The 13,794-nt window shown below is 38.6% G+C and overlaps 1 protein-coding gene across 1 annotated transcript in view; it reads left to right on the plus strand.

Moving 5' to 3' along the window:
- PGAP1 (post-GPI attachment to proteins inositol deacylase 1) overlaps nt 1–13,794 on the plus strand; it is a 74,525-nt gene that overhangs the window by 9,271 nt on the left and 51,460 nt on the right. The window contains exons 2-4 of the mRNA XM_067741133.1: nt 3,340–3,493; nt 6,002–6,177; nt 11,489–11,660. Coding sequence (XP_067597234.1) covers nt 3,340–3,493; nt 6,002–6,177; nt 11,489–11,660 — 502 coding nt within the window. The remainder of the gene's footprint in view (nt 1–3,339; nt 3,494–6,001; nt 6,178–11,488; nt 11,661–13,794) is intronic.

The following is a 13,794-nucleotide window of genomic DNA, read 5'->3' on the forward strand; positions in this document are numbered from 1 at the left end:
TTCCTGTCTTGCTAGTTTTTTGGCATAGGGTATCCAGTACTGTAGCTTGCTGGTCGTTGAGTGAAGCTGGGTGTTGGTGTTGAGATGGAGATCCTTGGGAGACTTTTGCCGTTTGATATTACGTGGAGCTGGGAGGTCTCTTGTGGACCAGTGTCGTGAAGTTGGCTCTCCCACCTCAGAGGCACAGCACTGACTCCTGGCTGCAGCACCAGTATCCTTTCATCCACAGGGCTCAGAATAAAAGGGAGAAGAAGTAGAAAGAGTGGAAGGGAGGAAGGGAGGAAGGAAGAAGGTAAAATAAAATAAAGTAAGATAAAAGAAAATAAAGTGATTAAAATAAAAAATAATTATTTAGAAAAAAAATTTTTTAAGAAGTAAAAAAAAAAAAAACTGAAAAGAACGGACGGATAGAACCCTAGGACAAATGGTGAACGCAAAGCTATACAGGCAGAATCTCACCCAGAAGCATACACATACACACTCACAAAAAGAGGAAAAGGGGAAAAAATCATAAATCTTGCTCTCAAAGTCCACCTCCTCAATTTGGGATGATTCGTTGTCTATTCATGTATTCCACAGATGCAGGTACATCAAGTTGATTGTGGAGCTTTAATCCGCTGCTCCTGAGGCTGCTGGGAGAGATTTCCCTTTCTCTTTTTTGTTCGCACAGTTCCTGGGGCTCAGCTTTGGATTTGGCCCTGCCTCTGCGTGTAGGTCGCCAGAGAGCGTCTGTTCTTCACTCAGACAGGATGGGGTTAAAGGAGCCGCTGATTCGGGGGCTCTGGCTCACTCAGGCCGGGGGCAGGGAGGGGTACGGATGTGGGGCGAGCCTGCGGCAGCAGAGGCCGCCCTGACATTGCACCAGCCTGAGGCGCGCCGTGCGTTCTCCTGGGGAAGTTGTCCCTGGAGGGACCCTGGCAGTGGCGGGCTGCACATGCTCCCCAGAAGGGAGGTGTGGAAAGTGACCTGTGCTCGCACACAGGCTTCTTGGTGGCGGCAGCAGCAGCCTTAGCGTCTCATGCCCGTCTCTGGGGTCCGCGCTGTTAGCCGCGGCTCGCGCCCGTCTCTGGAGCTCCTTTAAGCAGCACTCTTAATCCCCTCTCCTTGCGCACCAGGAAACAGAGGGAAGAAAAAGTCTCTTGCCTCTTCTGCAGGTACAGACTTTTTCCCGGACTCCCTCCCGGCTAGCCGTGGTGCACTAACCCCTTCAGGCTGTGTTCACGCCGCCAGTCCTCTCCCTGCGCTCAGACCAAAGCCCGAGCCTCAGCTCCCAGCCCTGCCCACCCTGGCGGGTGAGCAGACAAGCCTCTCAGGCTGGTGAGTGCTGGTCGGCTCGGATCCTTTGTGCGGGAATCTCTCCGCTTTGCCCTCCGCACCCCTGTTGCTGTGCTCTCTTCCGCGGCACCAAAGCTTCTTCCCCCCTCTGCCACCCGCAGTCTCCGCCCTCGAAGGGGCTTCCTAGTGTGTGGAAACCTTTCCTCCTTCACAACTCCCTCCCACTGGTGCAGGTCCCACCCCTCTTCTTTTGTCTCTGTTTATTCTTTTTTCTTTTGCCCAGGTACGTGGGGAGTTTCTTGCCTTTTGGGAGGTCTGAGGTCTTCTGCCAGCGTTCAGTAGGTGTTCTGTAGGAGTTGTTCCACGTGTAGATGTATTTCTGATGTATCTGTGGGGATGAAGGTGATCTCCGCGTCTTACTCTTCCGCCATCTTCCCCGCCGTCTGATGCCTTCATATTTTTAAATGTACAGTGTCTCACTATGAAATTGCCTTTATAATAGTAGGTTATGAAATATATCAAGTAATATTCTTTTGCTTTTCTGTCTCCAGAGAATTAAATATTTCTTTTTCTATATATTTGATAGTTCCTGTTCTTCTGAGTTAATTTTCAAGTAGTTCAAAACTTTTTTAGTTACTGTCCTAAAAAGAGTAGTGATCTAATACGCATGTACTGCTATATAAAATGGTGTACTAAATTGAGAGGAGTTAAGATAACTGTTCCCTTTTTCTCTCATCTTTTCTTTTTGCTTAATTTGTACCTAAAGAAACAAAATATTACATCTATTTTTTGATTATTTACTATGCATAATTAATATTGGGACTAATTTGAATCTAAGTCCATGTACACATATAAAGCAAATAGTGGGGTTGGTATCTCTGTATTTTGAATATTTGAGGAGATAAAGTTGCTAGTATCTTAAACAATAAGGTCACAATCTCTAAAGATGTTTTCATGGTGTTAGTGGCACAGATTGTTTATGGTACTATCCTCAAAGGAATATTCAGGAATTTGCATGAATGATCAGAATTATGCTTTTTCTAGAACAGTGATTTTTTTCAGTAGTCATTATCCATTTACAATTTTCAAAATTCGTTCAGTAGTTAAAATTTTTACCAAGCACGTGTACATTACTTCTAGATCATTAAATCTATTGATGTGTACTTAAATAAAATCTACTCTTCAATGTAACTGGTTTCATTTTTAACAGTCTCCATCCCTTCGGGGGAAAAAAGGAGAAGAAGAACTTATACTTTACTCCCACTTTTATAGATGCCTACCTTTTGGGGATGACATTAAGACTTCGTTTGTATTTTGCTGAAAGAAATGTTATGTGAATTACTGCCTCATTTGGTATACAGTAATATGAATTGCAGAGTAGTTTTAGGCTTGCTGATAAACCATGCACCAAGTCCATGAAAACTGAAACAGATGCTAATTCACTGGAATGTTCATGGTGAGAAGAGTGTACATGTCTCAACCAAGACATGGCTGTAAGGTTCAGATTAATTTGTTAAGCACATTGTAGGTCAAGCATATTAAGTTGAGAGGTCAGAAAGCTGCATTATTAAACAAACTTACTTTCCTTTGAATGATGTAACAGCTTGGAGTATATAGTTAGGCCTGAGTGAAAGGAGAGAGATATTACAAAACAGTTTAAAATAGCAAAAAAGAATTCATTTGATAATGGAAAGCTTTTATCATTTCTAAGTATAATTGATAACTGATACTAAATTAAATGCATTTTCAGTTATGTTAACATGGAACTTGCTGACATAAACCAGTGTTTTTCTCTTGCCAGTAGCTATTCTGAGTAATTTGTATTTATTAGAATTTCAAGTAGTCCCATTTTATGCTTTCTTGAAGACTACATGGTTTAAAGCTCACATAACTCAAGACTGAGTCTTCATATGTGTAAACTAAAAGTAGAACTTGTACATTAAGTGTAGTTTTATCATCAGTAATATTTTTATATTGTACTATTTCAAATTCAGAATTGGGTACAGTGAGACTGAATTGTATTAGTAAAACTGATTAAAGTGAAGTTGCTTTTTTTTTCTATAGAAAATAGAACTTCCAAAGAAACTGGCAAAACGCTATCCTGCATATGAATTATATCTTTATGGAGAAGGATCCTATGCTGAAGAACACAAAGTTCTCCCTTTAACGGGTATTCCTGTTCTCTTTCTTCCCGGTAATGCTGGAAGTTATAAGCAAGGTAAGTCTCAAAAGTAAATTTTGAAAGCTGTGAAATTCAATTGAAGAATTTATCAGACATGTACTCAGTGTTAGGTATTAACGCTAGGTATACTGGGAGACACAAATATATGACATTTTGTCTGAGAGAAGCACATGTGAGAAGTACACAAAAAAGAATAGCTGCAAGCCACTTTGCAAAGAGTAAGTAGGAGAAGATAAGATGGAGCGGAATGATAAATAGATGACATAGGGATTCAGGAATCAGCAGAAGAAAGAGGTTTATGTTAGAAGTGGAGGGTACAGAAAACAGAACCTAAAGCATTGATTAGAGAAGTAAGTCAGTGGTTTATGTTATTGCTGAACAAGAGAGGAAACTGGTTTCTTTGTTTTGGAGCTATTTAAATTAGGTCTAGAAATACTGAGGGAAACACAGAAAGGTAGGGGTAGGGAAGTTATATGTACAGATTCCAAATTGAAATATAGCAGTTATTTTTGGCCTAACAGTCAGGCAATCTAGAAGTAATTTCAGCTAAAACCTGCTCTTTTTTTTGTTGTTATTAAATGGTGTATTCTTTTGTATAATGAGAATAGAATTATTTCAACATTTAGTATAATTACTTACATGTTTATCTATTTAGCTAGCAAATATTTATGGGGTACCTACCATGAGCCAGGCAGTATTCTAGATATTCTAGATATTAGTATGCCAGTAATATTAAAAGTTAGAAAGAAAAATAAACCAGAGTAAGGGATAAAGGATAAACAGGGTCAGGAGGTGGCTAGTTTAGATGAAGTGGCCAGGGAAGGCCAGTATGAGGAGATGACATTTTGAGCGGAGGCTTGAATGTAGCAAGGGACTGAGGTATGTGACTATTTGGGGAAGATCCGGAGGCAGGAACGTGCTTGGTGCGTTCAAGGCCACTGAGACTAGAGAAAATGAAAAGAGATGAGGATGGAAAAGTAGCCATAGGCTATGTCATAAAAGCTGTGGAAGAGACTTAGAATTTTGATCTAAGTGTGATGAGAAACTATTGGAGGGTTTGGGTAGGAAATGATATACTCTGATTTTTTAATTTAATCTTTGTGTTTGAAATATAACACATATACAGAGAAATGCATAAAATATGGCTATTAGGTTAAAAATGATTATAAAGTGAGTACCCATGGAACCAAAACCCAAGTCAAGAAGTAGAAGGTTGCCAGCACCCTGGAAGCCTCCTGTGTGCCCCTTCCTGATTAAAACTCCCTCCCTTCCTAACTTTAAGGTAGTCATTTTCTTGACTTTCTTTATAGTTTTAGCATCTAAGTATGCATCTCTAATATAGTCTACTTGTTTGGGGCTATTTTTAAACGTCGCACTATAAATATAATCACTCAGTACGCATTGTTCTGGGTCTGGCTTCTTCCACTTAACATCGGGTTTTTGTTTTTTTATCTAGTAAAAATAACTTTTACTGTTTTTATTATCATCTTAGATTTTTTTTAAATTGAAGTATATTTGATTTACAATGTTGTGTTAGTTTCAGTTGCACAGCAAAGTGATTCAGTTCTATATATACCTATCTATCTACCTATATATATATATGCACGCATATGTATATTAGTGCTTTCTAGGAATTAGAAGGAGAAGAGGAATGAGGAGTAACTGTTAATGAGTACAGGGTTTTCTTTCTGGGGTGATTAAAAAATGTCTAAAGTTAGATTGCAGAAATGGTTGACTATACAAAATATCATTGAATTGTACACCTTACACAATGAGTTGTATATAGTACATGAGTTATATATGTTAAGAAAAAAGGAATGCCAAACAGCTATTTTGTTTGCTAAACCCAAAACCTAGAGAGTACAAATGCAGGAAATGGGAATTGCATTTGAAATTAAGAGACCAGCAACTTAAAAAAAAGTTTTATATATATGTAGACTACTTTATCAAAACCTAAAACAGTGGAAGCAGAGAGACCATTTAGGAAACTGTTAGAGTAGTTCAGGCAGGAGATGATGGTGCTTGGATTAGGAAGGTGGTGGTGGAAATGGTGAGAAGCCTTGATTGGGGATATATTTAGAAGGTAGAGCATGACAAGATTTACTAATGATTGGATGTCATGTGTCAGAAAAAGAGACAAATTATGCATGAGTATTTACACCACTGTGATGAGCTGTAATGAGCAGACGTTTCTTGTAGGAATTTTCTCATGCTTAAAATCCTGAAGTGTGACAAAATTCCTATTTCTTATTCTTCAAGGAATCCTTCCTTCCCTTTTAGCTATTGTTGCCCCTACTGAAGGGGAAGCAGGTAGAGAATGAATGAACCATTCACGTTATACTTAACTTAAAAAAATTTACAGGACAAGACACACAATTGCTAAGTTGGTTTGTTTTTCTAAATTGCTATTGTTAAGGATGTCACCCTGAAATAGGTTGTATTCAGAATCTGGGATAAAGTTATTTGTTAAGAGACTTTGAAGCAAGAATAGATGAAACTTTAAAAATTTTTGTTTAATGTGCACTTCACCTTTTTCCTCTGCAGTTCGTTCTATTGGCTCTATTGCACTTAGAAAAGCTGAAGACATTGACTTCAAGTACCACTTTGACTTCTTTAGTGTGAATTTCAATGAAGAACTGGTGGCACTATATGGTGGAAGTCTTCAGAAGCAGACCAAGTTTGTGCATGAATGCATTAAAACAATTCTCAAGCTCTATAAGGTATGAGATAATCATACAAATAAATAGTGATCAACCTATTGGTTTTTTGTGTTTTTTTTTTTTTGGTTAAAGGGACTCAGCATATTTTAAATTATTTATTTGTTTGTATGGAAGTTGAAGCAAAGGTGGCACAAAGGTATTTGTGTGTGGGACTCTGTCGTTTTGAACTCAGTGGTGGGTTTTGAAGTTCAAATTCAATTTACAAGAAATCTTTCTTGTGAAGTTTGGAAAAAAATTTTTTTTTACTTTATGTATGAATTAGGAGTGCAGTGCATTTCCTAAAGCCATTAGTATGGATTTCTGCTTCTCGTTTTGCCTAAATAACTGGTACTAGAGTAGACTACTTCCATATGTAAACAACTATAAAACTAGCCAAGGTATCTGAAGCACATGTGTTCAGGTGTTGGACAACCAAGTGGTAAAGGACTGTGACCACTGAAAGAGGGGAAACATGTGAGGTGAGCTCCGTGAGTGCCCGGCTTTCTGCCTGGAAGCATTTTCCAGACCATGGGGTAAATTTTTAGAGGTCAAGAACAGCAAATTGATATCACTAAGCTGAAGAAGGCAGAGATTGGAATTTGGGACTACTGAAATGGCTAGATTTGTGGTCAGGTAGGAGAAAGAAGAGAACTAGGCAGAGACGGGAGCTCTAGAAATTTGAATCCTTCAGTCTTTGAGTGCTGTGCTATGTATGCACAGGGCAAGAGGCTGCAAGGCAGTAGCATACCAAGGAGGAAGTGGTGGGGTATGTCTGCTTCAGGTGCAAGGAATAAGGGGGAATATGTGTCCCTAGAGAAATTTAAAAGAGCAGTACAACAGACTCAAATTCATCTGTGCCAGCAATTCTAAACAGCGTCAGGGATAATTCTACTACCTACTATGATAAGTCATTTCCTCCCTTGGTATACCATTGTGCAAGTCCTGGCAAAAACAGCTCGTGGGGAATTGTGGGTTGAATTGAGATTTGAGAGGCCACTTGGTGCCCAGGAGTTCTGACCAGCTAGTTAGAAAGACTTATCTGAACATCGGGCATTCATTTGAGACCCAAGAAAGGACACGATTTAGGAATAGAGCTACTGTAGCCCTAAAGTAAGAGCTACTGTAGGATCCACCTTAACAATGCTTCCATATAAGCCTCAAAAACATCAGAGTTAAGGATTTAGAATAAAAGATGCAAACAACAAGGGAACAGATGAGGGAGCTCAGTAGAGACATGGAAACTATTAAAAAAGAAAAAGGACAGAGACTTCCGTGGTGGCGCAGTCGTTTGGAGTCTGCCTGCCAATGCAGGGGACATGGGTTCAAGCCCTGGTCAGGGAAGATCCCACATGCCACGGAGCAACTAAGCCCGTGTGCCACTACCGCTGAAGCCCGTGCCCCTAGAGCCCATGCTCCGCAATGAGAAGCCCACACACCGCAATGAAGAGTAGCCCTGCTTGCCACAACTAGAAAAGGCCTGCGTGCAGCAACGAAGACCCAACACAGCCATAAATAAATAAATAACGAATAAAAAGGAAAAATTGAGAACTGAAACAATAAAACAGAAATGAAAAATTCAGTACATAGGCTTTAAGCAGGTTGAACACCGCAGAACAAGAGATCATTGAATTTGAAGACAGGACAGTTAAAAGCTATCCAAAATATGAAGCACAGAGGATAAAAGGATGGAAAGGACAGAGCCTCAGGAAGCTGTGGGACAATACTAAGTAGGCTAACACATACATAACTGGAACCCCAGAAGAAGAAGAGAGAGAAATATAAGAGGAAAAAATATTCAAAGAACTTGGGCGTCCCTGGTGGCGCAGTGGTTGAGAGTCTGCCTGCCAATGCAGGGGACACGGGTTCAAGCCCTGGTCTAGGAAGATCCCACGTGCCGCGGAGCAACTAGGCCCGTGAGCCACAACTACTGAGCCTGCGCGTCTGGAGCCTGTGCTCCGCAGCAAGAGAGGCCGCGACAGTGAGAGGCCCGCGCACCGCGATGAAGAGTGGCCCCCGCTTGCCACAACTAGAGAAAGCCCTCGCACAGAAACGAAGACCCAACACAGCCAAAAATAAATAAATAAATTTATTAAAAAAGAAAGATAATATTCAAAGAACTAAAGGCCCCAAATTTACAATTCTGATTAAAATTTTCAACTGACAGATCAAGAAGGTCAGTGAATGTCAAGCAGGATAAACACAGAATCACACCCAAGTTTATCCTAGTCAAATTGTTCAAAACCAAAGTAAAGAGAAAATCTTAAAAGCAGCCAGAGAAAAAAAGGCTCTTTACCTACAGGTAAAACAATAAAAATTATTGCTGGTCTCCATCAGAAATAATGAAAGCCCAAAACAATAGAACAGCATCTTAAAGGTTTTTGGAGGATGATGGGGTGGGAGGGGACTCTCAACTTAAAACTGTATATCTAGCAAAAATGAGGACAAAATAAAGACATTGTCAGAGTAACAAAAACTGGCAGTTTTGTGATTAGTAGAAGGAAAGAGGGAAATAAAAAATTCCCGTTAGGTGAACGGCACAGTAATAATTGCTACAGACAAGATTCATCATGGGTGCTAAAATCAGTAGGTGAAGGTTTGAGGAGGAAAAGGATATTCACATGGTTTCACAGTATCTTTTCTAAAATATTTATTACCTACAAAGGGAAAGAACTTCACAATAAGAAACCTGGTAGACATCATCTTAACCAAGATTAACATTACCAGTAATAAGACATATTGATATCATGAATCTCCTGACACGCTGCACCATAGTTTCTGTGGCATTATTGTCAAAAATGCATAACCTCATTCTAATCATGGGAAAACTTCAGACAAACCGAAATCGAGAGACATGCTATAAAATAACTAACCAGTACTCTTCAGAAGCATCAAGGTCATAAAAAATGAGGAAAGACTGAAGAACTGTCACAGATTAGAGGAGACTAAGGAGAAATAACAATAAATGCAAGGTGGGATGCTGGATGGAACCCTGAAATAGAAAAAGTACATTAGTGAGAAAATGGGTAAAACTTAGATTAGGTCTGCAGTCAATTCTGTTGCTGCACCAATGTTAATTTCTTGTTTTTGATCATTGTAGTAGGGTTATATTAACTGTTAACATTGCGGAAAACTGGGTGAGAGGTATATGGGAACTCTCTGTGCTATTTTTCCAACTTTTCTCTAATTGGTTCATAATTAAAAGGTTAAAAAGTTTATTTTCAGTAATGAATTCCTTATGAGGTTTATAATTTATTTAGAAGGAAAATATATAGTAATGGTGAAAAGGATGGGAAGAGGAGTAAATAGAATTATTCCACTGCCGTAAGAAGTATAATATTAATTCTGGTAGATAAGTTAAGGCTGTATAATGTAATTTTTAGAGTAACAACAACAAAAAAGCAAATGCAGCTAAAGAGCAAATGGCGGAGAAATACAGGTATACCTCAGAGATATTGCGGGTTCGGTTCCAGACTGCTGCAATAAAGCAGATAAGACCTAAATATGAGGCCAGACACTATAAAACTCTTAGAGGAAAACATAGGAAGAACACTCTTTGACATAAATCACAGCAAGATCCTTTTTGACCCACCTTCTAGAGAAATGGAAATTTAAAAAATGAACAAGTGGGACTTAATGAAACTTAAAAGCTTTTGCACAGCAAAAGAAACCATAAACAAGACAAAAAGGCAACCCTCAGAATGGGAGACGATATTTGTAAACGAAGCAACTGACAAAGGATTAATCTCCAAAATATACAAGCAGCTCATGCAGCTCAATATCAAAAAAACAAACAACCCAATCCAAAAATGGGCAGAAGATCTAAATAGACATTTCCCCAAAGAAGGCATACAGATGGACAACAAACACATGAAATGATCTCAGCATCACTAATCATTAGGGAAATGCAAATCAAAACTACAATGAGGTATCATCTTACACCGGTCAGAATGGCCATCATCAAAAAATCTAGAAACAGTAAATGCTGGAGAGGGTGTGGAGAAAAGGGAACCCTCTTGCACTGCTGCTGGGAATGTGAATTGGTACAGCCACTATGGAGAACAGTATGGATGTTCCTTAAAAAACTACAAATAGAACTACCATATGACCCAGCAATCCCTCTACTGGGCATATACCCTGAGAAAACCATAATTCAAAAAGAGTCATGTGCCAAAATGTTCATTGCAGCTCTATTTACAATAGCCCAGAGGTGGAAACAAGCTAAGTGCCCATCATCGGATGAATGGATAAAGAAGATGTGGCACATATATACAATGGAATATTACTCAGCCATAAAAAGAAACGAAATTGAGCTATTTGTAATGAGATGGATAGACCTAGAGTCTGTCATACAGAGTGAAGTAAGTCAGAAAGAGAAAGACAAATACCATATGCTAACACATATATATGGAATCTAAGAGAAAAAAAATGTCATGAAGAACCTAGGGGTAAGACAGGAATAAAGACATAGACCTACTGGAGAACGGACTTGAGGATATGGGGAGGGGGAAGGGTGAGCTGTGACAAAGCGAGAGAGAGGCATGGATATATATACACTACCAAACGTAAGGTAGATAGCTAGTGGGAAGCAGCCGCATAGCACAGGGATATCAGCTCAGTGCTTTGTGACCGCCTGGAGGGGTGGGATAGGGAGGGTGGGAGGGAGGGAGACGCAAGAGGGGAGAGATATGGGAACATATGTATATGTATAACTGATTCACTTTGTTATAAAGCAGAAACTAACACACCATTGTAAAGCAATTATACCCCAATAAAGATGTTAAAAAAAAAACAAACTTATTTAAAAAATAAAATATGTAATTGTCAGTGAATAGATGTTGTGGAATGCTGGCTTCCTTTTAAACCCAGGCACACAATAGAGAAATAATTTGATGAGATAGGACATATCAATATGATGAGGTAGTATATTGCTGTGGCAGTTGTAACTGTTCTGGCTTTTTTGTGCTATTTCCAGTTTCAAATAAATGATTCGACTTTATATATCCTATGAAATCTAATATTCTGGTATACACCAAATATAATTACACCTCTTACATACAATATAACAAATGGTAAAAACATGATTTGCTAGACCAAGTGTTCTGATTTTGGTTGAGAAAACCAAAGCCTAGCTGTTAAAAATGTTTGCAAAACACAAAATATGTATACACTAATTACAAATATATGAAAATGTATTTCTGTATCTTATTATGGGAGGTTATATAAATAGTTTAATTTTCTTTTTTCTATGAAATTGCTCATATGTAGAGAGAAGTATTTAGTATATTTATTATGATATTAATCCTTAATCATGCCTTGGTGATTTTTTAAATAGGGTCAAGAATTTGCTCCAAAAAGTGTGGCGATAATTGGTCATTCTATGGGTGGCCTTGTTGCAAGAGCATTGCTTACGTTGAAAAATTTTAAGCAGGATCTGATCAATCTTCTTATTACACAAGCAACACCTCATGTTGCTCCTGTGATGCCATTAGATCGTTTCATTACAGGTGAGTACTGTTACATAAACACTAACTGACCTCCCCATTGTTGTTTAGGATTAAACAGATCCTTGCAGCTACTACTCCCTTTAGAGTATACTACAGTTTTATCCATGTGTGAAGCAGCTTAGGTTTAAATCAGCACCTCCAATTCTGAGCATCTCTTTTTGTGACTTTCAACTTAGGCTCATAACTGAAACTGCTGTTAATTTTCTCTGCCTTTTGCATCTTAACATGGAAAACATGTGTCTTATAACCCCTAGGCACTTGAGCTTCATTTTAGTTATTCTTGAGGATGACTCTTGGTCTTTTAAAGTGTGTTTATACTTCCTTTTTTTGTTAACTCCTCTGGGTACTTCATTCAAAATAATCTTATATTTAAGTAAAATAGTAGAAATGCCTTGTTTTTTTTTTTAATAAATAGGTCTGCTAATACTTTATATGATGAGGTAAGGTAGGATTGCTAATCTTTATAGAGCTCTTATTATATTTTGGATATTGTGGTAAGAACTTTACATGCTTATTGTATCATTTGATCCTTATGGCAGTTCTTTGAGGTAGGTACCATTGTTATTGCCATGTCCATGGACAGAAAAAAGAGGCCAAGATAAAATTCTTGCCCAAAGTCACATGGCAAGAAAATAGTGGAGCTGGTATTTGACTCCAGCAAGCTTGTTTCTGGGCCTGTGCTTTTAACATTTACGTATGCTGCCTCTGAATTGAGTTACATTACGATAACAGAGGAAATAAAATTATGGATAATACTGTAATGTTGCAGGGAATTTTGAGTGAACAGTAGGTGTTTATGATTGTTGTCATCTAATTAGTGATAATGTCACAGAATAAGAATTAAATGCCTACTATCTCAACTTTTTATTAAAGAAAGTCAAGTATTCACTGCTTTTTGGCATGCTGTATGTGTAGAAGAAAATCTTTAGAAAGAAATCATTATTTTTCCTAATCAGTAAATTTATACAACTTCTTACCCTATAAAAATTTGCATTATCTTAATTGTGGTGAAAATTTTGTTTACAGGTAAGTGAGACATATACCCTAGTGACTCCAAACCAAAGTAGTTTTCCAGAGCACCCATCTTAACATAACATTGCCAAGGAGTAACTTACTTGCTGGAATATCTGGTGCAGTAGCACTTAAAGAGAAGTTTGATTTTTTTTCCTTAGTACATTTAAAACTTTGCCTGTAGAACTCTTCTAATAAAAATCTGTAGTTTTATTATTGAAGTTGGTTAAATATGCTTTACTGATTCTAATAATTATAAATTATTATTTATAATAGGTTTAGGAAAAAATTAAAGGTATAGACAAGCCATAATACTTGTCACCACAATTGAGAATTCTTTCCCTTACTGCATTTTATGTGGTATATGTAGATGAGCCATGCAGGCTAAATTATAATTACTCAAGATGCATTTTAAAAATCTCTTTGAGGAAAGAACTGTCAAGAGAGTCAGGTTTACTGTTTTTGAAGGATACTGATGGTCTGTCTCTAAATGGCTTAGGTTGAAAGTGCTTCTTAGGGTCAGGGGGCCTCTCCAGTAATTAGCAAGCTCTTATGCCTTTTATTCTGTATTTATTTTTTATTGCATTAAGCCATAATTAGAATGAAAAAACAAAAGTTCAAGGGTGGATTTTAAGTTTTTAGGAGACCCATGTGACCTCCAGAAGTAGATTCCCTATTTATACTTGGTGGAAATACTGTCCTTAAATAGGGGAAAGGAAGCCTTGCACTGAGCTCTGTACTTCAGAGGGCCCTGCTCTCATGTTGCCATTCCCCACAGGGTGTGGAGTGTACAGGCCAAGCAGCCTCCCCACTTACAGGCTGTACCTTTACTTCTGGACTATGATCCAGGTAGCCAGTCCTTCAGACTTTTCTTGCCCATATGCCTGAAGCCCACTCCCTTAGCCTCTTACTTGGATCTATCCTGAGGACAGGTATGTAGAATCCTGAGCTTGAGTTATGGCCAAGGGGTGGCTCTGCATGAGGTACAGACAGAATTTTGATGTTCACAGGAGGTCTTCCTGATGCAGGATGGAATGTGGGTGGGAAGAAGAAGAGAGCACAGTGATCTGTTCCCCCTTTGCTGCAGATCTCCACAGCAATGTGTGGCCAGAGATATGCTCTC

The sequence above is a fragment of the Pseudorca crassidens genome, chromosome 6 (assembly GCF_039906515.1).
Source record: "Pseudorca crassidens isolate mPseCra1 chromosome 6, mPseCra1.hap1, whole genome shotgun sequence".
NCBI classification, from domain to species: Eukaryota; Metazoa; Chordata; class Mammalia; order Artiodactyla; family Delphinidae; genus Pseudorca; species Pseudorca crassidens.